Source organism: Seriola dumerili, unplaced genomic scaffold (assembly GCF_002260705.1).
Source record: "Seriola dumerili isolate Sdu_G_001 unplaced genomic scaffold, Sdu_1.0 BDQW01000122.1, whole genome shotgun sequence".
Taxonomy (NCBI): Eukaryota; Metazoa; Chordata; class Actinopteri; order Carangiformes; family Carangidae; genus Seriola; species Seriola dumerili.
In genome coordinates, this window is record NW_019174377.1 from 3,300,556 (window position 1) to 3,325,962 (window position 25,407).

The window sequence follows — 25,407 nt, forward strand, 5'->3', positions numbered from 1 at the left end:
AAGTCCCTTGTGGATACACAGGACTGTTGTATTGACACATAACAGGCTTATGCTACAAGCACAGGTAACATCGCTGTAAGACCATGTAGCGTCATTTAAGGCCACAGCTTTTCTTTGGGCATTAATGCTTTTTTTTTTTACTTGTGTAATCTAAATCAGGAACTATTTGGACAGAGTCCCTTTAAAGTGATAAAAAAAAAAATGTGATGCCGTGTGTTGAGTTCCAGTTGTTCTTTGCTTAAGGGCTCGTACAAGTGAAACAAGAGAAACACCAGCTTATTATGACTGATGAGAAATTAAATTTATCAGACTATGCAGCTAAAGTGATTCTACCAAGTTTTAAACTGAACATCATCAACATAAGGCTGAACAACTGCAGTCTGTCAAGTATTAACACTCTATAGCACAATGTTTTTGTGCTAAATGGGTTAATGCTGACTCCATTCCAATTCAGAGTTGTACATAAAAATCATGTTCTTTATCCAAACATCTGAAAGCAGCAAAATCCAAAGATCCCTCATGTTCACTACCAAATTAAAGAAAAGATGTTACATTACATTGCTGCCAAATGGCAACCTCACGTCTATAGATGACACCAAGTGTAGGCAACTGCACTAGTGTTATTCCCTAACATACAAATTTCCCATCTCTGCAACTGGTGGTCAGGAGTCAACTGTCCAGCCTATAAGCACTGCTCTGTCAGTAAAACAGTTCAAACCTTCACTTCATTTCTATATCTTACTGTTTTTCTTTGGCAGTATAATTGTACGTGTCAGTTTTCATCTCTGTGGTGTACATTTTGCATGTCTGGAATAAATGTTACCATGCATGGTCCAAGTGTTGCCTTTTGATGATACAGTTTATGAGGAATTATGTGGAACAGGCAGAAATTAGTTTAGAGAACAAGAGCGTTAGCGGCTCTGTGACTCTACACTTGAAATAAATGCTAACATTTTAGCATGTTAACTATCGTAGTTTAAGTTATAGTTTGCCAATTAGCACTTAATACAAAGAACATCTAAGGATGGTGGGAATGTCATTAGTTCTGCAGGTAATTGTTCATAAAGCACAGTATTGGACAAATGTATTTTTTTGCCTGATGATGATGCAAGAGAAAAAGCCAGGGGATCACCAAAGTTAATTCACTTCATCCTGATAGGAACATGAATGTTAGAGCCAAATTTCATGGCAATCCAAGTGATAGTCGAGATATTTATTTATTTATTTTTTTTAATTGTCAACTTCGTGGTGGCACTAGAGGTAAAGTCAGGGAATCACCACAGTCAGGAGGCTTCACCCCAGTGTGGATCATTAATGTGTGTAAAAAATTTTACGGCCATTCATCCAATAGTTGTTGAGATATTTCAGTCTGGACCAAAGTGGTGGACAGACAGACAGACTGACATAGGTTGACAAGGGATACAGAATAGTAAGTGCACATTTTGAACAGCTGCAAAAAGAAAAAAAAAATATGGAGACTGTCAGTGATACAAAATGGTAATGTCCCTTAGAAAAGGTAGAAACATCAAAAGCATGTGAGTAAGCACAATTTCTTTCACTTACCTCACATAGATACAGGGGATGGATGGAATAAGAGCTACACCAGTACAATGTGATAGAATAAAATATATTTGTGAATGTAGTATTTATGGGTAAAGTTCAGTTTTATTGCGACTGAATCGAAGGGACTGTGTTATGGCTGCAGTCTGAAGTACTGTTGTATTGGATGGCACTATTTTGTACGGCTGTTGCTTTTATTATCATCTAAACCCTGTGCATTCATCAGGTCCTGATACACAATTGTGCCTCAGCAAACACAAACACCATTTATCATGGTTGCTACAAGTACAGACTATAGATGGGAGAGAGAAAAATAAATAAAATGAAGAATTAGTGGCAGGTTTTCCATTTTTAAAGCCAGCTCCCCACACAAACACACACAACACACAAACTCCAGAGTTGTGACCTAATGCAATCCTGAAAACATAACAACCATGACACATACAGGCATATGAAATCCATAAGTGACCTTACTATTAAAAGGTAAGGTTTACTTATGGGTTTCATGTACAAAGAGTGTCTCAGTGTATTGCAAAAACAAATGGGTTGATTTGCTAAAACCTAACATTTAACACTTAACTCGCAACTCATCAATAAATATTTCTGTGGGAAATGATAGGGGGCATTATGTCATCAGACAAAGTGATTTATCCCTGCTTTTAGTTTTCAAAAACGCTGCTTAAAATAGGTACCTGATTTTCTTCACAGACACAGAGGACCAGACTACTGTCTTACATTTCAGCTGCTCTGAATAAACAGACTCTGTGCTTGTCAAAAGTTACTGTAGCGCGGCTCGTATAAGTGAGAGGATCTGGTGCTTAGTTCTGCTTGGGTGCCGCACAGTTTGAGTGGCTGAAATATTCAAGAGTTGAATGCATCAGCACCCCTGCAGTCTACTGACAGCGTGTACATGTCTGAACCAAATTTAGACTTCAGCACAGGGTTTCCCTCCTAAAGGAAGTAAGATATTCAGGGAAAGATGACAACTGTTGTCTGACTGCTGGAAAACAGAGAAAAGACTCTTCCTTTAAAAATGGCGGATGAACATTTTACACAAAACTGCCAAGTTTTCTATACTTTCAGTCTTTCTTTGTGAGCAAGGCTTCAAACAGAAGGAATGAGGACAAGAAACCAAATTTATCCTCTTCAGTCCATTGAAGTGAAACCGTTTTATTTGGATTCCAGTCAAGTAGCAGCCTGGAGCTGTGAGACAAAAACACATTGATGGTTCTCACACAGCTGCCTTGCTTTCACATTCCTTACAGCCCAACCAACAAAGTAAGACTTTAATCTAACAGCTCTAAGCCCGTCTGCGATCATTTCCTTCTCGGGTGAATGCTTTAGTTCACAGCTTCAACTGCACATGTCACCGTGTTTTTCAGGTGGACTGAAATCAAAAAGAGGTCCATTCTGCCAGGCACACTATACTGGGAAAAGTGCATTATCAAAGCAGCGCAAAGTGTCATTTTCCATATCCACTCTTTACAGTGACTCAACAGTCTGCATGTGTGTAGAACTGATGGAGCCTGTTGGAAAAGTGACCAAACCAAGAAGAAATGCAAACTGAAAAACAAAGTATTGTAGCAGCCCTCTACCTAATACTTTGACATATTCTATAACTGCTTATTGAAGAGAGATGTATTCAGCTGCTCTTGTGAAATCCAAAAAGTATGTAATTGCAAATGCTGATATGAATGGAAATAGCAACTAACGTTTTTTTTGTTTTTGTTTTTTTTTTATCTCTTTATCTTATTATTTTTGTTGAATGATCGACCAATTGTCGATAATAATAATTTCCCAGAACCCTTTATGAGATATCCAAATAGTTTATTTGTCCACTAGCAGTGCAAAACCCAGAGATATTCAGTTTACTGTATTTTAGGAAAGGAAAGCTAGCAAACTTCCACACTAGGGAATTTTTGTTTGAAAAATTACATTAGTAATTAATCAATTCAAAGTAAAAATGATTGTTGATTCATTTTCTGTTATATGCATTAATTCAGCTCTAAATGTAATTTTAGTGGGAGCGGGACACCTTGGTGACCTAAAAGTTTAAGGTGCTGACCATGAACCACAACATCTATGGTTCAAATCTGGCCAAGGACATTTGTTTCATGGTATTCCCCATCTCTCCCTCTCATGTCAACTCCATACTAGAGGTATAAAATGCCTCAAAACCACTTTAAAAAAGGAAATAAAGAAAGTGGCTTCAGGGCATGTTTAAAATATAAAATAATTTTTAAGAGCACTGCTGTGGCATCTGTAGTTAGACTCACTCAAAAATGAGTGGGCTCAAGAGTTCAAATCATATATTTTGAAAAATAAAATGATTTAAATGTTGTGTATCTAATAGTGTCACACACTTTTTTTGCACATACTGATATGAATAATTTATTAATTCACATTTTACAGCCCACAATGAAATATCCATCCCACACGATTAATTAAAAAAGGACCATTCAACTAAAAATCCTTCCACCTGTGAAAAAGAATTATGCATCACACAGTCACACTTTCACAGAGTTTCTCTTCAAGAGTTATCAATATAATTTTTTAAAATCTAGTCTTATCTGTACTTTTGGTCTCCATTCCCTTGTTGGCAGAAGAGCACCCAACCACCAGCCCTCCATCTGTCCCACTGCTAGATACAAGTTCAGTAGTTCATGTTGGCCAAATTTGTTCCTGTCCCAGAACTGGACCAACTGAAAGTTCTCCTGCTCAGGGGCCTCCAGGCTCCTCCTATCACTGAGCTCAGTTTCCTGGGGCTCCCAAGCTACAAAGAACAGATCAATCCTGCTCCTTCAGAGATTTCACCGGGCCTGGCTTTCAGTGAAAAGCGTAGAGGAGGAGGAGAATGGTGCAGACGCCGATCACTGTGCCAAGGATGAGGGAGTCCCGTCTCTTCCGCAGGTTGATTCGCTGGATGAGATTGTTAATAGTGGGGAAACGGTCTAGGGAAGTCAAAAGTTAAGGAAGATCACAAATATTTAAGTAACTGAATTTTTAATAGGATCGGAAATAAAATAAGAAAAACAGCTTTGTTTACATTTGCCTTTTTGGCATCTAAATCCATCAAACAATTCTTTAGCAAAAGGGAACAGTGTGATTTGACCAAAGTAGCACTGCCAGCTGTTACGTCCTGGTGAATCTTGATAGGAAAGAACCACTTTCATCATAGAAAAGCAATATGTGAGCACTGATTTCTCTAGGGCTAATAATAATTTCATACCAGGAACATTTCAGCTTTCAATCTATTGTATGCTTTTTTCCATTTGGTTCCCAACACAAAACCATGCACATACACAGCAGAAAGGATACTGGCCAGTGTATTGACCCTGCTCTGTATGGATTTTAGCATGCCCCTTTGGGAGGTCATGTTCTCCTTGGTCGCCATGGCAATACTAAAGAGACAGAGCGAAATGCGTTAAGGAGTGACAACACCGCATGTGGTTGCAGTCATTAGTACAGACAACATATGATTGGAAATTCAATTCCAGCAGGGGATGTTTTTGGAGAAGTGAGGATCCAGTTTAAAGGGTCAGAGGTGGTTAGAGGACAACAGAATCAATTTAAATATACCTTTGGGGAAAAAAATAGATGAAACAAATAAATAAGACAACGTCTTATCTAAATTCAAAACCAATAAACAATTTTTCCAATGTTTCCACTCCCATCACAACATACACCATACTCAAGGGCATCTAGGTTAAATCATATCAAAAATCAAATTTTTTGATCCTGGAAAAAATATCTGCTGATATTTGATTAACAATTAACCTTGTTATGCATTGAGTCACTGCCATTAGTTGCATCTCACACCACGACTGTATTATTAAGTATTCAATCAAACATTTAACCTGCTGAAATTAAATGTGTTGTCACATATTCGATAACCATCTAATAAACATTCCTGCATACTCAACATTATAGGATGAATATGGAACTGTGAAACATAGTTTTCCCAATTTCAATTTCCTCCTGTAATGATTAAAAATGAGTATTGAAAGTCTGTGTCTGTAGGTAAGTCCATGCTATGAGGAGGGAAATCATTCTGGGGTGAAACATTAGTCATCCTATCACATTCTCCTTTAGCTTTACATTGGTGCCTACAGTGTGTGTGAGCTGCCTGGGCTTGAAGACAGAAGGTATAGAATTGCTTTGAGATTGTACCTCTCTTGTCCTCAAAATTGGGCCTCAGCAACTCTCCGAGCAGGAAAGTGCAGCTGTGCAGTTGGCAGGAAAAGTTTCAGCCTCTATGTTTGCCTTCTGTGGCATCTGTTACACACAATAATCAATAACAGCTACAGAGCCTGTCGAGCCCTTCACTTCTACAGAGGGACCAGAGTGTTTGAGTTGTTGGAAATTAGCTGTAAAGATTTTCACACATACTGAAATTATCGAGCTTTCAGAGGTTTTACATACATCATGATTATAGCCCAACCAATTGTGGATTTTTGAGTCTGATACAGATATTGATATTTGGTAATTTAAAAAAAAATCTGATAATGATATATTGGTTGATAATAATTTCTTTTAACATAAACACATCCTTTAAACAATATCTTGATATGGCTCCTTGAGATTTTTTATTTTGAAATAACTGTGGCTGAGACACATATGAGCAGGGGATTTTACAGGTGAAAAATAAACTTGTAAATGCTCTCTGGTGGATAACATGTCTCTAAATTATCCCAAACCTAGTTTAGCAATTCTGTTCTGACATTTCTTGTTGCTTATCGGCTGACACATATATAGATACTGATATATCTGCAATAAGCTAAGCTTGGCCCGGCTGGTGGCTCAAAAAATGTGTTCATTATTACACTGTCAAAAAAACTAATAAGTAATCAAATTATTCTAAAGTGCCTTTTTAACACATTAACTGTATATGCAACCTTTGTTAAGACATTAGATAATTTACTAAATACAAAACAGTAAAATCAACGCCACTTCAACTACAAGGTAAAAATACTGACCTAAGTACAGTGTTAACATGCTCAACAAATAGTAGGTACAACTGTTTTTTTTCTTCACTGCAAACAGCATTATGTAACTCTTGAACAGCAGGGTGACAACCAGCACTGGCCACAGGGGACAAACTCCTCCCATCCCAGAGTGACAGAGCCCCATAAGAGACAGGTCAAAACAAAGTAAATGAAATCATCATGGTTGTTTACTCTTTTGGCTGGTACATGACCATCAGGCCTTGTGTGTGTGTGTGTGTGTGTGTGTGTGTGTGTGTGTGTGTGTGTGTGTGTGTGTGTGTGTGTGGTGTGTTGGTGTGTGTGTGTGTGCGTGCGTGCGTGTGTATAATCAGAATTTGCAGTGTGTAAGTTTGAGTGTGTGGAGGGTGGGGTGTGTGGGTGAGGTCATGGCATCTCCCGTGGATGGAGGCTGCTGAGGGGACAGTCCGCAGTCTTGGCCTGGATCAGTGTTTTGGGGATCATGTTCTCCTCAGTCAGGAAGAAACATTTTGCTGACTCCAGCAACCTCAACAAGCCTTTATCTCAATGTTAACCAGCTCATGAGAATCAGAGCTGGGGGATAAAGATTCCCTTCACACACTGTATATGGTCAGTCAGTGATCACTGAGAAAAGAACTTGAGGAAAGGTCTGAGGTTGTCAAGTAGCCTGTTGAATGGGAGTTAGTTTATGTCAATTTTAATCACATAAACTACAGAGACGACATAGAGGATCAAAAGGGGAGGGAAAAAAAAAAAAAAGTCACACAGCATCGTCAATCATTTCAGTGATAAAATCCACCAGTAAGACCACTGCTCAAACCCCTTCTCAGGGAACCATTGTTTACAAGGACTGGAAATGGAAAAGGTAATGAGTGGGAGAGGAGCAAGGGAGGACAGTGGGAAAAAAAACTCAAATGATCCTAAGCAACATATTTGTAATTTGTGTAGACCTGAAGGGAGAAAGAGGAGTAGTGACAGGTGGATTATACCCACAAATCAGGGAAGTGGGAAGTCATCTAGCATTGAGCAAGTCCTGTTCATTTTATGCAGATTATATTAAGTGACCAGCAATTGGCAAACTTCCAAGCCTTTGAGACACATGAAACTCTCCCAGTTGAATCATCAGTACAGTCAGCAATGGCACTGAAAAGTTCATTAATAAAAATACAAGGTCCACAACAAAATACACAAAAACATTGGTGAAGAAGTCAACCAGAGCACAACAGTAAGAAACATCTATCGTGAATATATTTGGCAGTAAACTGATTCACTTTTAGATTGTGGATTAATTCTAGATTAATTCAGCGACTGTTCAAATTTTTAATTTGCTACAGTTCTGATTAGCAACTCTACTTGTCATTTCTAGAACAACGGCTGCCGAGCCTCGTGGATACAGTAGTATTTAGAGAGATAATTAAAGAGGTAATTTTACTGAAATTCATTTGACACACTTATCATCATCGGCCATAACACAATATTATGGTTAAATTGTCGAGAAGTCACCTGTGGAGTCACCTACAAATGGGTACTGAATATGTCTTTTTTTTTTTTCTTTATCATCAGGAGAATGTGTTGTATAGAGACAACAAAGGTGTAGTTTGATATATACAGGCTCAAGAAACACAACATTTTACTTTCTTATATTGCTGTCCTCAAATGGGGCTAAGGAGACAAAACCATTTCTGTTCAGTTTATTCATTTCCTCACCCAGGGTTAGCATTTCTACCATATATTAGCTGCTGATGGATTTTTTCTACAGGTCCCCAGGGCTAGTTCAACAAGAGCTGCCAGTCTTGACATATCTAGGCCATGTTAAGATCCATACTGAGGTTATATACTGAGGGTTGAGTCGGGGTCAGCAGGTAGATAAGACAATGAACAAGGGGCTGAGAGGCTGTCAAATACAAATAAATGTCTTCTGATGTGTGCAAGACAAAAAAAACAGGTCTTACCTTATTGTGTCATCCATCAGTCGGTCCGAACTATAGACAATGAGAGGGAGGTGGGGAGGAGAGAGAAAGAGAAAGAGAAAGAGACTGGTTAGTTACTGATATGAGGCAGTGTGGCAAAAACATGGAATGGTAATAAACAACTGACTTGGAGGCAGTTATCAGCATCAGTTTCAGATAGGCAGTGATCAATACAGAAATAAATGGCCCAGAAACTTGGTGAAACTGAGCCGGACACAGAAGGGAATCTAATTATGTTGTTTGGGACTGGAATTCTTTTTTTTCTTGGCATATCAATCTTATCAACTCCCACGCAGTGACAAACCAACCAGTCTGGCAGACCACAGGGCAACATCATTTGAATCTTCCCACCAACATCAGTGTGGTCAAATCTCTGTGTGTACGTGCTACTTGGTCCTGTGTTGCTCGTATTCTTTGCATAACACAAAGAAGAAAAAGTATTAATTGTAACAATTAATTGTGTAGATGATTCAACAAGCAGGACTAGATGTTAAAATATGGTGATTTTGGAAGCATTTTAGTCAGAGCAGTTTCTTTGTAGTTTTTGATCAGAACTATTCATGTTCAAGTACAAGGGAAAAAAGTTTTTGTTAAACTTCTGCACGAAACAACGTGACTGTTTAGTAATTTGTTTAGTTCGTATCCTCCTCATGGCTGACCTGGGACTAAGTAGACCCAGAGAGGATTTCACCTCAGAGAACTTGGAGCTTAATCTTCTGCCTAACTATCAAAGAGGGAGTGTCAGATGTTTGCTTTTGTCCAACAGAGAATACTGGAAGGGAAACACAAATACACACACAAAAGCCTCTTATGTTGTAACACCAGTTTTGTGTCTCAGGTTGCTCATAAACAACAATGCTCTCAGCGGTTTATTCCCTAATTGGAATCAATTTGGATAATGTTCCAGAGAAGTCAAGTAAACCAAACAAACAAAACTGCAGGGATTGTATTTCATAGTTCAACTTCCATTCAATAGCTCCACATTCTCATTATCACGCTCAATATGTAGTTTATGTTAAGCTCTTAGTGTTCTGTAAGCAACGGAAGTTACAGGAAGAGAGAGAGAGGCTTTTCTTAAAGATTCCTACCCTCAATTGATCTACACCAAACCATTGCCAAGCCACAAACATTTCTAACCTTTACCCAAATCTTTTCTTTATACCTTAACCTGACCATCTCAAGGCTAATGAGAGAAGACCTGTGTATTTTTAATATCATTCCTAAACCCAACCATCTGGTTTGGTGGTGAATCACAGTGCAAATGCTCACAATTTCAAAATCATAATTTTGTGGACAGGTCCTGAGTAGCATCTCACTGCATAGGGAAGTTCTTTCACCACTAGACAACAATTGGGACAAAGCAAAGCTGTGTGTGCATGTGCTCCCTAATCCCCAAACTCCCTTTTTCTGGTTTTCTCAATTGGAGACAGATGCCAAAGTTAAGCTGCAACTATTCCATTAAATACAGTAACATCTTGTGCATTTCTGCACACGATCACAATCTCAAATGCTCAAAAGCTGTTTTCTTTTTAAGTGAGGGGAATACATACTATGAGGCCCTGCATATGCACATGCATTGTTGGCAAGTATGTGTATGTATGCCAACATTTTTTTTGGCAGATGCTGCAGCCCTCAAAAATGATTCATTCAAGGAAGACTCAATAATCTCAAAGGAGAAGTTGATTATTATAGAGGGAGCACTGCAAGGCTCAAAAAGAAAAGTGCTAAAAAGCAAAATGCAGCAGGATATGGATGAGGGTAGATATCAAGCATAGTTAAAAGAAAGATATTCATATCAGTGTATTTACATGAGGTATAATATTGCACATTGTCTACATGAGGTGTAATACTGCACAAACGTAGAGCAATGGTGATTAAAAGTTGCATGTATTACACAGAAATATTACACATATTACTGTCTATGGGTGTCTGTGGAGTGCCTGGTGGGCTGTTGGGAACAATGCAGGTTGTACGGTCTGACAGCAGCAGGAAGAAAAGTCCAGGGCTATCGCTCCTTTGAACACTGCAGGCGGAGCAGCCGGTTACTGAAGGAGCTGCCCATTGCTGCCAGAGTCTCAGGCAGGGGGTGGGAGACTACAAAACTACAAAACCAAGGAATATCATCAAGAGGTTCTAGCTAAATTTGACTGTGGGACTTGTACAGGTTATTTATGTGGTCAATTATTGACCAACTGATCTCTCAGAGGACAGACCAATTTGTGGTTTATATATTCATGTAATCACTTTGAGATGGGTCCTGATAATGACTTTTAATGTTAAGGTCTTCCTCTCTGCAGGTGCACCAAACAGGACTGACCTCAAACAGTAAAAATGGATGAATTTAATTGCTGTATTTAATTGCCCAATATTTACCTCATCTCAACCTTATTAGTTCAGTCTATATAAATTTTCACTTTTGTGAATGCCCTACACATATTCATTGAATTCCTTCCTGCAGGTGAATTTCATTTTGGTCTGCATTTAAAAGAGCTACCGAAGGATTCCAGGAAAGGTAGGAAAGACAGGAGAGATGCTAACAAAAATGGAGAGCTACTTATACCATGACAAGTGAGAGACTGTAGACACTGCAAGGGACACTGCACAGTCACGATGTGGGCTGGAGAGCCTTCTGTTCTTAGATCATAGCTCCATACACAAGCACCAAACCACGATTTGGCAGTCGTTTGTTATATCATATCCTTTGTTTTTGTCATACTGAAACTGAATCTTACAGGAATCAAATCATTTTGTGAAATGGTTAACTGGCACAAAATTCAGATTGAAGGCTGGCGGTCAAGTTTGTCACAAATGGAAAACGGATTGTGGGAGCAGATGGGTGCAGCAAAGAATACTGTAAGTACCAGTTGTGTGCAGTGGGTGTAGGGCCATGCAAAAAAAAAAGGAAAAAAAAAAAAAAAAAAAAAAGCAACAACCTCCATTCTTCAATCTAAAAACAACTCTGTCATTTTAAAAATATTACAACTCCATTATACTCATTTGATTATTAGGCACATAAGATCTAACAAAGGCAGTTTGTCTGAAATAGAAAATAGACAACTTAAATAGAATGTGGTTAGGCAAAAGCCAGACAGTCGGTCTTAAATGATGAAAGAAAAAAAACATCATGGTGGACAGACAAACGACTGACAGAGAAAACTAAACCTTTAAACTGCCGACAGTGTTCACCCTATAAATCATGAGCTGAGGAGCAAAAGAGAGAGTGGCTGTGAGCTGAGGTGAGAATTGATTCATGTAGTTTTTATATGAAGGGATGAGATGGGGGGAGGGATTTATGTTTTGTTCCCTCCGTCATGAAGCCGGAGCAGCAGTGGTGAGGTTGATTGTGCCATCACGTTCTATGTATATATGTATATGTGGCCCTCTGTGGCTTCAGCTTTGAGTGGGTTCATTCCGTTCCCCCTGGTCAGTGGCGTTTTGCTGCAGTCATTAAATTGCTCATTAACTCCAAGCTAATTGCCTTTCCCAGTGTGATGAATAAACCCACCTTGCCCATGTGCTTCTCTACACTCTCTTGCTATTCACACGCACATGTACATAGACTCAGACAGGCTGTTTACTGCTCCTATGCATGTGTCCACTTTCTGTTTGAATTCAAAACTACTTCAGTCAGTGGTAAAAAAAAATGTTGTCTGCATTGGCAGTGTTAAGCAGGTAGCACTCAAAGTGACGAATAACTTCTTTGTTTTCTGTCGACTCATCAATTATTAGACTATTTAAGTGGTATTCTGAAAGAAAATAATTTATAGTAACCTTCTGAGAGTAATGCTCTGTCAGGTTGGCTTTTAGAGCAATATGAGGGAACTAATAAAATCAGCCAGGTAAACTGAAACATTAATTACTTTGCCAAGAAAACAATCTCAGAAATCTTGGCAACAGTTGCAGAAAGCAAACTGCATCAGCGACAGAGTAAAAAGGTGTCACAAATCAAACCTCAGAGATGATTCAAAATCCACTTATGCTTACTCATTACACCTTACACATTGTGAGATTCATGGAGCTGATCTTTATATTAAAGTTGCCAACCTTCAAGGAAAAATTAATATATTTAAAACCAAGCATAAGAAAGAGGACCCTGACCCTAGAGATGCTAAACAGGTACTTTGGTGTTTGGAATCTGAAATAACTACTGAACTGGAATTCTTTTATTTTGGACACACAACATTTTGAAAGAAGAAATGCAAACGCTTGAAAATGATTATATCACCTGCCACTTTGATCCTGATCACACTGATCACAATTTTGTGCCAGTGTTAGTACACAATTAATAGTAGCTACAATCAGATAACCAAAAACCAGGAGTAACAGGAAAACAAATGTAAATATGAAGATATTGTTTATGTTTGTATTGTCTATGATATTGTTTATATTATTGTTATGTTATGTTAATATCTCCCTGTTAGATCAAATAGCATGTGTTGTCAGTAACATGAGCTACCCAACTCTTCCTCCATTTTGTTTCGGACAGTTGAGCTGGTAGGGCCAGCGTACATCCTGCGACTGGACAGCAGAGAAAAAATTGTGGCGATGTAGATCACTTTGCTGCTCAGAGATGAACACTGTTCAAATGGGAGGCTCTTAGGCAAACAAAACACCAAGCAACCAGAGTTCAATCAACGCACAGCTGAGAGCAGCAAAACACTTCAACCCACTGGAAGCATTAAAAAAAAAAGAAAAATGCATCTCCCTTTACATCATAGCAATAAATACTACACAATCTTAATCTTGATAATGTCCTCACAGGAAAATGCACTTCAATATATAATAGCAAACTGCCAAATATAAGATAGGCAGTGAATATGGTTAATGCACTCAGCAAAAGTTCTACCATTTAAGTACAGACGTTTTTGCAAGCAGACTTACATGTATTTTGATGTTTCAGACACTGACATGCATGTTGAATACATTTCCAAATGAACCTCTAAACTTTCTGAACGGATTCTGAAAGCTTTGGTCAGCCAGAGAGCACAGGGCAGCATTTTACCCTCAATCCTCAGAGCTCTCCTCCACTGATTACATTAGCATATCAGGGAACTGCCAGCTCAGATTAAACTTTGTAAGATGGGCAACAGGCCAAGCAGAGCAAAATCAGGGGAAAGGAAAAGAAAAGAAAAGAAAAGAAAAGAAAAGAAAAGAAAAGAAAAGAAAAGAAAAGAAAGAGGATGTGGCAGATAAATAGTTAAAATGCTGAGAAAAAATGAATGATGATGAAACACCTACAAACATACAGCAGATTTTTGGCTGGACCGCAACAGCAAAGCCCAAAAGGAGTTTCTTTTAGAAGGAGCACTTGTGTTCCTAAGTTGAAAGCCACCCACCCTGCTACATGAACTGCCACACTCACTACTTGTCAAAGATGGTTTGTGAGGAAAGAAGTGCCGAACACCACTGTACAACCACCAATGAACTAACAGTGTGTAGAGAGCACACAAACCGACAACAGCCAACTTTACTTTAGGCCTGACATCAAGTTACTGACAGAATAAACATTAATTAGTGACAGCTGATATGACGATGTTTTCCATTTTAACCACTGAAAGCGACTCTCAGCCACACAGCTCTGCTAACGATTATTAGCGTTGGAGCTTAGCGAACCTGTGTATCTTTCTAATCTTGTTTCTCCTCTATGTCATTTTCTCTTATTTCTCTTCTCTCCTTCTCGTCAGGCACATAAACCATAGACATTCAACTGGATCGGGTGTGTGCATGAACTGCAATCACAGACATTCAACACCCATTAAATTTCTGTTGTTCACTCTGTGAAATAATGACACTGGAGACATCCTTTGTAGCACTCACTGGAAAAAAAATTATTTATATAAAATTTTGTAATTATGTAGCCATGGGTCACATGTAGCCATGAAGTGCCCTGACTTGATATACCTTACTTTTTGAAAATACACACGCAGACGAGAAATGTTTAAAACAATGGCTATGACATAAAACATGACTGCAAGCAGGTATAATGGGCTCCAACCATCGTCATACAATTAGGAGGCATAAGCCTAAAGACCTGAATTTTTAGGTAAGTTTTGAACTAGGATTTGTTGTTGATGGCAAATAAACACAGAAAGCAAACACATGCTATCAAATTTCATGCAAATGTATGCCAATGTGAAATGTAAATTTCCCTAACTTCACTGTGTCAAAAAAATCCTGTTTGACAAGATGTCCTTATCAGTCTGACCACAACCATTAGAACTGGTCCAGCATGAACTTTTAATGGACCTGCCCCTTCCTGCTTCTAGTTTATTCATGAACACTAAGTTTTATGGCCTAAAGAGATGGAAAAATAGATACAGTGCATTCAGACAGTGTTCCTCCCCCTTCAATTTTTTCACATTTTATGTTGCAGTCTTATGCTCAAATTTAAAAAACATTTCTTCCCCTCATCAATCCACACTCAATGCCCCATAATGACAAAATAAAAACAGAATTTTAGAAATTTCAGCAAATGTATTAAAAAGGAAAAACTGAAATATCACACTGACGTAAGTATTCAGACCCTTTGCTATGACACTCAAAATTTAGCTCAGGCGCCACCCATTTCATCTTTGAGATGTTTCTACACCTTGATTGGAGTCCTCCTTTTGGTAAATTCACTGGACTGGACATGATTGGAAAGGCAGCACCTGTCTATATATAGTCTCACAGCTGACAATGCATGAGAAACAACATTTGTGGTAGATCTAATTACTAAACAGCGTCAAGTTAGTTTGCAAACACTATTACAAACTCTTGCTAAAGTATTAATTGCCACTCTTTTTTGTAGTTGTATCCTGAAATAACAGCTTTCAAAATTAATATGTAGGTAGGTCTGACTTATGTGGAAACACACAAGTTTCATCTCTACCAGCAAAAACTAGAGAGGAGGCCATCTTAAAAATGAATCTTGGCATGTCAGTCTTATTAGGTTCTGTTGAGAATGAACGCAGGCTGGCAAGCTTTCCACTCCACCACAGTCATTTGTAGATTAACTGGCAGGGACTTCTTGTTTTTTCATTTGTTTGAAAGTGATTAGTCTTACCTGATCAGTTTTGCAATGCTGGTACACCCACTTGCCAATATATTATAGACTCAAACGCAGAGTCACTACACTGCTTATGCAAACGTGTACTGATCATACATTACATTATCTACCCTAAAACCATTGTAGAGACAGAAAATGTCATTCCTCGTGTAGGCTCACTGGCCTGAGGTAAAAAGCCAAGGGCACAAAGCAGCTTTTTAATCACAAGCTGAGCTGCAAAATGACAACTCCACAGCCGCCTCTCTGTAACATGGTGTGAATGTTAAATTAAAAAAAACATCTCAGAAATCTTTCTAGATCCAATCAGATCATACAAGGTCACATAAGGGACATCTCATTATTCAAAATACTTGTCCTTAAAACTGCCTTTTAAAAAGAGAGTCAATCACTGATTGCTAAAGATAAAGAGCATTTTAACTTAGATCTCTCATCTTTATCGAGTATCCATGCTCCGTCTTAAGTGAGACTTCAGACCATTGCTCTGACCACTAACACATTTTAGCCCTTTTCTCTTTCGGCCCTCTTTCCTGTTTTATGGCTCTAATAGGATCAATCAAGCGTAACATGATCCTCATCTCCAATCGCCTCATCCTTCCCATCTTTGTCAGCGGTTGTGGGGAAGCCCTATAATATGGGTTGTGGTTTAATAAGATAATTTCATTATCAATATCCTGATCAATTGTCCTGGATTGGCACAAGAGCTTAACTGCTGGGAATGCAGATGGCTGCATCAAGGCGGAGGAGGATCAACTCAATGAATCACCAGCAGCAACTGTTCTCATTTTACATTCACATTATTTTATCATCAGAATCCAAAAGATAGATCCTTAACAAGGTTAGGTCACCCTTCATTCACATGAACATGTTGATGCAATTGTAATTATTTCAGGATAAATTTTCAGCTATAAATTTAAAAACCAAATTGAAGATCGCTCAACTGCTCAGCACTAAAAAACAAAAGTAATATTGTCTTGAGAGGCAGCTACATGTGTGCTGCAAAGACCTTACAAATACATACTGTAACTGTGCACAGCCTTTTAGGAAAGTGGATTTATGATGAAATGACCCAACCCATGGTCATGCTGCCCCCCACCTCTTTGTCAGCCTTCTTTGTGTTACTATTCTTTTTTTTTTTTTAACTAAACTTGATTAAAAAATCTGCTGATCCAGACAAATGACCTCAACAATAATGTGTTTGTTGATAGTCAGATAATCAAAGTGTACATGGTGAAAGACAGGGGAAGTAATGTAAAGTAATTTAAATGCAGATCATTATTTCCTTTTACATACAGCACTGAAACTTTGGCAAAAGAGTTTATGGAAACAATGCAAAATCACAAACCTCATTGTATTATTGTATTTTACAGGTATTCATGTTGTTGAGTTCACTCCCTATTTATGAATCACTCTACAAATCCCTTTTCATTTGATAAATCTAGAGACAAACATTAGCCATGTCGTGTCAGGGAAGGTAAAGTCTGTTTTTAAATGACTTAAGAAGTCTGTGATGGGAAATAACTGGGGCATTATTAATTTGAGCAGCTGAAACAGGAAACAAACATTTACCCTGAGAGAGAATCAATCAGACTGCTTTATATTCACCAGCAATATTCAAATTATCAGATGGAATTCTCTATATTAGGCAATGTTAAAAGCTCCTCTGTGGTTTGTTATGTTTGCTTTGTGTATGTGTGTGTGTGTGTGTGTGTGTGTGTGTGTGTGTGTGTGTGTGTGTGTGTGTGTGTGTGTGAGTCCTGCTGACATCCAATTTTACTTTCAACACAGGGTGCCTCTACACACAGGTACACACATACAGATTTCACAGACTTCACTACCTCATGCTGTTCTGCAGTGCTTGAGAGTCAGCCAAATGATAGAAGGACACTAATTAGGTTGCTGGCAGATCGTAGTTTGACCTACTGTGTCAGTATGAAAAGTATGCCTAACTTTTTGCAGCTTTAAGATGCAAAGTTATGTAATACAATAGAAAATTAGTTTTTGTAAGAAATTAAAGTACAAATGAATGTGCTGCACCATCAAGATGAGTTACCCCAGCTTGGATATGCTAAAGTGAATTATCAAGTTGGATTGTTGGTAACTTCAAATTCTTCAAATATAGCAAAGAAAGGTGCTGGAAACTTACTTTCTCAAGTGCTCATGCTCCTTTAGAAACAGCTCTGTTCTTCTGTTGTTGACCCCGGAGCCACTCTTATATGTCCTGAAAAAAGGCACGCAGATGCATTAGTAAAAACAACACGGTCACAAATTAAAGACATTGATGTAAGATTTGTCTTTAAGGTGATGTGACATGACATATATATATATATATATATATATATATCTAACTAGCTCACTGCAGCAACTACTTCTTTACCATTCCTTGCAATAATTAATCTGATCCACAGACAAGAAGCACTAATGTAACTGCTGTGTAGACCAGTTTTTATCAAATAGCACTCAGCGCCAATGCCACTGCAATTCCTGTACCTGCTTTCCAGTAAAAGCCTTCTTGTGGTTCACCAGTGGAAAGCTTTCAATATGAAACAGCAGCAGCAGGAAATATTCAGTTTGCATTAGCAATAACTTAACACAGCAAAGCTTCTTTCTAGTCATCTGTATGGAAGCCACAACTTGGAAGGGCAGAAACGGTGATCCTGCTGCCAAGCAGGGCCTCTATATAGCGAGCCAGCCTGGTTCTCCCCTGCTATGTAGCAGCAATGGAAATGCCTTAAAATCACAGCTCGGCATGCCACGAATCCAGCTAGGAATGCCATACTGGGCTGGGCCTGATCTCCTCCTCTCCTTCAATTGTCAACAAGCTGTGTTCGGCTTTATCCCCCCCTCCCCCCACCTCTTATTTCCTCCATCCAACCATCTACCCACCAACTCACCATCAACCCACTTCAACTGAAGAATTTTAACAGCCATAAATAATAAATATGGAGAGCAGCGGGGCAGAACCATTGAATCATGTAAGATCCATTGGATTCTACATGTCTCAGTCAAATTTCCTTTCAAGAGTCCATACCAATTGAAATTTTGCAAATGGGCACCTTATTAAAAACTCGTTCAGAGTTTAGAATGGTTAATATTGATTTCATAAGCCTTATCTATGTAAGAGACCACTGACTGAATCCACATATTGACAGCACCATACAATCTCAGGTTAATAAAAGAACAGAAACGAAGCAGTGTGCTCACTTACTGAGCTATTTGGTAGCAAAGCAGTTAAAGTTAATGGATGGCTTGTTATACCACTCACAGAGCGATCACATCACATCACTCTGTTTTGCTTCATACAGCTCTAGCTATCAGCATCCATGAACAGCTGAATCCCAGTTCTCTCCTGGATTTCGGTCATTTAACAGCCCCACCCTATTGTTGGGTGAGAACAAGAGAAAGAGCAGGGGAGGAGGGGGAACTGTGTAACATAAGAGTCTGCATACACATATACCATAAACATCCTACCCCACCCAGCTAACTGTAAGCAGTCCAGGAGCAAATGTGCCTACTTCATCCCCAGTGCACCATTCAAAGCCATTGAATGGAAATACTATATTCCGTGCACACACAGCACACTCCACAGTGGCTGCCTTGAACGTGGGCTGGCTGTCCCACCAGCAGGGCTGATGCCTTGGTGGGGCTAGAATTGCCTGTACTGACAGCCAGCTTCATCACTCCAGCAAGGCTTTTTAAAAGGGCACCAATGTAAATCACAGGCTGGCTGTCATTTTTGTTGCTGACATTTAAAATCAAAGCAGGAGCAGAGGGAGCATTAGGTCTGAGCTCAGCTCTGCTCCATGCTGCGGTTATGAATGGCACAGCTGCACACAAGAAATGTGAGTATGTGTTTGTGTTTGTGTGTGTGTGTGTGTGTGTGTGTGTTTGGTTTGTTTGTTTGTTTGTATGTGTGTGTGTGTGTGTGTGTGTGTGTGTGTGTGTGTGTGTGTGTGTGTGTGTGTGTGTGCGCGTGTGTGTTTTGCCGACAGATTCTGTGAGCACTCTGGAAGATATCGGTACAGTGTTTGATAAAATGTGGTATTCCTCATTGAGTTGCTTGCATAAATGAGACAGTGTGCACTATTTCTTTTAATTAGTATGGATTTTTTATGTGTGGATTGTAAGCAACCCTGATACACATAAAAACCTACAGTGAACAGTGTCCTGGCCCGGTCTACTCCATGCCCAAGATTTCTACTGCCCTCTACCTGACAAAAGGGACAAAGGCTCAGATGCAGCAAATACATCCATTACATTATCAATCTTTCCAAACATGGTGTAGGTCTACAAATTTTGGAACAAACTGACCGTAATATTTTATTTTGCAAACTCAACTTATTCTGTACTACATTATACTAAAAACTGTTCTGCTGCTTTTATGATGGAAGTTCTAAACTACACAGCCATAACCAAGAACTGACCTATGTCCAAGTTTAGTTGATAAAATCATAGAGTTAAAATATTGGGCCCCTTCTTCTGTGATTACAGGAAAATAATTTTGAGTTTTCATTTTTCTCACAGCAACTTTTTACTGTTGTGAGTAAACGGTACTGAACCTGGATGTGTATTAGTGATACCAAGTAAGCTCACGGTTTTGTTATTTCTCAAAAGTTGCATGACAGCAAAGAATATGAGTAAATATAATAATGTAGCCTTTCAGCTGAGCAGGATACGGCTGCTTTCGGATGTTATCAATTCCTACCTCATCTTTCCCATGCCCCACCAGCGAGGGTCAGCGAGGGAGGTTAGGTGCATATTGCTTTTCAAAAGAAATTGTCTCATGTAAAGCATGGCTCGACATATTTACACTGTGCCATAACAGCAACTGTTGCAATTCCCCTACCTGTGAGCTCAGATGGTTCCCTCATTAGCAGCCCCAGGGCACATTAGTCATCGTTAGGCTGAGCACCAGGTCAACAACACTGGCTCATTTTTATGCATTAGATTCATCAGCACTGAGCCTATTAGTAGGGTCTGTGGCACTCCTTAGCAATGTGATTTAATGAGAAGATTGAGTGAACTGCTGCATGTAGTGCTGACCTCATGGGATGTTCCTAACTACCTGAGCAGATATACAGTTAAAATTTGATTGCCTATGTGCAGCGTGTCTTCCAATTATCATTATATCATAATGGTTTGTGGTGCGTTGATACAAGTAGGTTTAAAATACGTTAACATAAAGAATATAATTATTTGTAATATAATCAATAATGCACTATCACAACAAACAATGACACTTTCTTCATTTACACATAAAGAATGAAAGCTTTTGAGTGGAACAGTGGTGTGTTCCTTCTCAACTTAATCTTCTGCAAATAAACTCCAAAACAGCTTCATCATCCCTTAACCTTAGTAAGTAATTACTATAATATTAATAATAATATTAATAATGATAATATGTGCATGTCAGTCTATGGTAGCATATTAATTTTGAATTTTACAAGTAAAAACCAATGAGAATTAAAGACATCAAATCATTAGGTAATAGGAGGAGTGATAACCATCATGAAACAAACATGCCAGGGGCTTTGCACTGTTTTTAATGTTGCATTATGAGAGCTTAATCAGTTATGATTTAACTGTAACTGTGAGGCCTACGGAACATGTATGCCTGTATGAGGCAGCCACAGACTATCAACATATTAGATGGATGGAGGGGGATCAATAGGAATCCTGCAGTGCTCCCCGTATGCTCAGTGCTGCGTCTTATAGATCAATAAGCCATTACAAAAAAAAAAACGACAAGAGTCATGGTCTGGGGGAGCCTCCATCTCATTTCAATACACTGACTCACAACTGAGCCAATCTGAGGAGAGGACACACTTTCTCAATACAAGGCCAAAGTGGCCATGAATCTTCTTAGGGTTTAATGGCCAACATTTTTCAAGACCATGCCAAGAAGATGTCAAGGTTCAACTATCCCTCTAAGGAATAAGCTCTACAACATAGGAGCACCATGAATAATGCCTGGCAGTTTTTATTTCTCCACAGGCACTAAGATCAAACACAAGCAATGCATCTCATGACAATGTTATTAGTTTTATATGTAGAACCATGTACAGTTTTCATGTGAGTAAGACGATAAGAGACACTGACCACCCATTTACTGTACCTTCACCAGTAAATACACATAATGAGTTAACAATAGTACTGTGCAATAGAATTGCATTTACAGTGTGAAGAATAAACCCTGCAGACACAAATGTGACACATGATGGTGTGACCAGGTACTCACTCAATGTCTTTTCGGACGGACCCTAGCAGGTCTTCCCTCTCCCGAATGGCCAAGAAGTTGCCTTTGGTTTTGTGGAATTCATGTGTGTAATCCTGAGAGGAAAACAAAAGTGAAAATGAAGAAGAAACCGTTAACACCAAGAGGATGAATCACACTGAGTCTATGCGCTTCATAAAATAGTTGCTGTGTTCTTCAGTGAATTTAGTATAGTAAATTCACAGTGATTTTATAGAAAACAAAAAGTGTGAAAACAACATTACATAAAGAGTATTGAAAATACATGGGCAAGACAGATTTGAGGAATTTGAGAGCAATATAGAGGCAAACCTGAAGGATGTCTCTGTGTCTCTGAAGTGTATGCATGAGTGCAGCATTGAGAGAAGCTGTTCCTGGGGCATTGGTGTACTCGGCCATCTTGTCATTCACTGCAGTCAACTGATAGAGATGGAAAGTGAATGGATGGACGCATGGATGGAGAAGACATCAGGGAAACCAGTAGATCAGCAGATGTAACACACACAACACACACACACACACACACACACACACACACACACACACACACACACACACACACACACACACACACACACACACACACACACACACACACACACACACACACCTAATACAGCATTGTGTATATGTGAAACAAGATAACACTGTGTTATCGTATTTGCAATATGCACCAAGTTTGGATGCTCCACATAAGGATGTACACTTTACATCACAGGGATGTCCTTCATGCCAAACAGCTAAATGATGAAGCACATTATAGGTACAAATGCATTTATAACCTTTTGTGGTCAAAACTACAGAATATTATTATTAGAATGTAGCTGTTGTTTTTGACTTACATCTCTCTTATTTGTGACATTAACTTTAGAAAAAAGATACTGTACCATTTATTCTACTCTCCTGTTTAGATCTCTTTCAGCTGCCACAGGAGCAATGAATAATGTTTTTTGGACTTTTGATTTGAACTGAATTAAATACATGTAAGCATTCAAGGGTCCAATGCAAACCACATCAAGAAGTGGAGTCTGCAGTGTGCTTTTTCTTGATGAAAGACAAGAGCCTCAGCATAAATCCAGTGCTGTTCTTATTACAGTCTTTTTGCTGGCCTTTCACGGGCCACTGGCCCATGACGATTTACTTACTTTGGCCAGCAGCTGTTCAATCTCCACTGACATGGTGTCAAACATCCTGTCCTGAGTAGAGTTGTTTAGCAGGGGGGTGGTGTCTGACCTTGAGGAGTAAAAACAAAGAAAAGAGAACAATTCAGATCTGAAAAGATGCTTGTGTGAAGAATCTTGGACACTTGGGTTCAAATGGTGTAAACTATGTGAAACATCATTCACAAGAGTTAAGTGCAAATGAAAATAAATGTTGTATTAGAAATGACTCAAAATGAACTTTATTTAGTACTTTTCATTTAAAATGTTTTATTAACACCATCCAAACAGCAACTCAAATAGGCATGACCTAATACATTCCTCTGGGAGAATATACACCACTCCCTCCATAGATATATGCATAGATTAAATTACAAGTGTAGATATGGTTTTCTAGTGACTGGGTAGAGAATGCCCTATGCAAGGATGCATCAGTAGAAATGTTCACTGGTTGTTTGCGTGACCAGCACCACTTGGAAAAAAATAATATTCTATCTACAGATGACTGCTGCTAGTCAAATTACGGGTGTGCTAGAGCTCAAAGTTTTATCCACGAGTAGTGCTTTCATTACCTAAATAAACAAAATAGTACTGATAGTGTTATAATAATAGGATCTCGATGGGAAAGTTTCCCTTCAACTGGCTCACTCATAGGATATAATAGCTGGTGAACAACCCCCTTGTACTTCGTATGGACTCAATGTATTGTTCACAGACACTTCCTTCCTGCACACAACACTTTCCTGTGCTGGCAAGCTTTCTCCCACATATCCAGGCCCTCTGACCACACACTTGAGCTACATTTGCACCTGGGATAATATATTTTGTCTGATTGTAACCAGAGAATCTTTGCCTCACTACTTTTAAAGATCTCATGGCCTGTATGACTGAGCATCTATACAGACTTGTGCCTTAAACGGTTGTAAACTCTGCAGGTGTGACAGAAGACTTGATCTTACGTGTCTCCTCGGCGTCCATCCCTGGAGCTGCTGTAGCTAGTGCACAATTTACTGAAGGAGACCAACTTCAGGTCAAGTTCATTCTCCAGCTGTCTGGCCTGCTTTCGCAGATCTGTATAACAGACACACACATCCAGACAGAACATAACACTAAGTGGTGGAAAGTAACTAAATACATTTACTTTACTTAGATAGTTGTACTCTACTTGAGTACTTTAATTTTATGCTACTTTATACTTCTACTCCATGAAATGTCATTGGAAAATATTGAACTTTTTACTCCTCTACCTTTATTTGGTAACTGTAATTACGAATTACTTTACAGATGATGATTTAAAAAAAAAAAAAAAAAACAATAATGATGATGCAGGTAATTATAAGGCATGGTATACAGTAAATGATACCAGCTGACAGTATCTATAAAAGGTTACTTCTTCGCCATTGGAAGAGTCAGATTGTTATTGTTGATTGGTTAAAATTAATGACAGACGTTCACTATTTTGAATATTTAATTGCAATCGCCAGTAATTACCAATAGAGGTTTTATCAAGTTTGGTCTCATGTTTTACTATATGTAAACGAAAAAAAAAGAAAAGAAACCTAACAGAATGGATGTATTCCTACTTTTTTATCCCATTACGTTGTATTTATGTGGCATTTTATACTTTTATACAATTACCGCAAAGCTATTACAACAAAGCTTATTAACTTATAACACTGGAGGGAGCGTCACTTATTGAACCGCACATCAACCGAGGGAAAAATGTAGAAAACGGTTTCTGCTCATTGATATCTAATCCTGGCATAAAATACTCTCCATGTACCGAGTTGATAAACTCGTCTAGAGAGGCGACACAGATTTGACAGCTTAAAGAACAACGTTAATTTATATGGCGATGTGTTAGCCACCGTTAGCTTGTAACCAGCCGTTATAGAGACGTATGTGTTTAAACCATAAATGTATGAGCCAAAAACGCCGGCAGACACAATGGCAGACTGATTGTCGACATTATGAATGCCGTCCTAGATGTTGTTGTAAAGACTACGCAATGTAAATCGACTCAAATTGTGCTCCCTTACCTTCCCAGTAGTTGCTGCTTCCTATTCCTGCCATCTTTGTTGTTCTGCGACGTCACCGGGTTCCGCTGTGGGTCACGTGTCAGTAGAAGACGCTGTACTTCAAAAAAAAAAAAAAGAGGAGTTTTTATCGCCCTCAGCTGAGCCTATCAGGCAGCACACTACCCAAGCTCCACATGCTCCAGTACCAAAGGGATGGAAGTGAGTATTTCCTACATAATTAAGTTGCTGATCATTCTAGATAAATGTCTCCAAGCCCTGCTGCCATGGTTTTCATCGTTTTGTGGTTGAACTCAAGCAGCAGGGAAAGTTAAATAAAGATGTAGAGTTTCAATATCATAAACAGATGTAATTTAATTTAAACTTTAAAATGAATGTCAGTGAATGAACTTCAGTTGAATTATTGGACTCCTGTGGCT

The 25,407-nt window shown here is 38.8% G+C and overlaps 1 protein-coding gene across 2 annotated transcripts; it reads right to left on the reverse strand.

Moving 5' to 3' along the window:
* Window positions 1-1,220: 1,220 nt before the first annotated feature.
* On the reverse strand, window positions 1,221-25,063 carry LOC111224114 (Golgi SNAP receptor complex member 1). 2 transcript variants are annotated; one of them, XM_022748520.1, is made up of 9 exons: window positions 24,992-25,031; window positions 23,912-24,023; window positions 22,938-23,025; window positions 22,105-22,212; window positions 21,778-21,869; window positions 17,686-17,760; window positions 8,477-8,506; window positions 4,879-4,961; window positions 1,221-4,511 (listed from the first exon to the last, which is right to left on the reverse strand). In XM_022748520.1, the coding sequence occupies exons 1-9, from the start codon at window positions 25,023-25,025 to the stop codon at window positions 4,387-4,389; spliced, it is 747 nt and encodes a 248-aa protein (XP_022604241.1). In that variant the 5' UTR covers window positions 25,026-25,031; the 3' UTR covers window positions 1,221-4,386. The 2 variants fall into 2 exon arrangements, with proteins under 2 accessions (XP_022604241.1, XP_022604242.1); XM_022748521.1 differs by lacking the exon at window positions 23,912-24,023 and having other exon boundaries at window positions 24,992-25,063.
* Between the last annotated feature and the right edge of the window lie 344 nt (window positions 25,064-25,407).

Excerpts from the sequence above, each read along its gene's own strand:
- LOC111224114 (XM_022748520.1), bottom strand. The coding sequence starts at position 25,025 with ATGGCAGGAATAGGAAGCAGCAACTACTGGGAAG. Across the intron at positions 24,024-24,991 it reads AAGCAGCAACTACTGGGAAG|ATCTGCGAAAGCAGGCCAGA; the intron begins GTAAGGGAGCAC and ends TCTGTTATACAG. Across the intron at positions 17,761-21,777 it reads TCCGTCCGAAAAGACATTGA|GACATATAAGAGTGGCTCCG; the intron begins GTGAGTACCTGG and ends GCCTTTTTTCAG.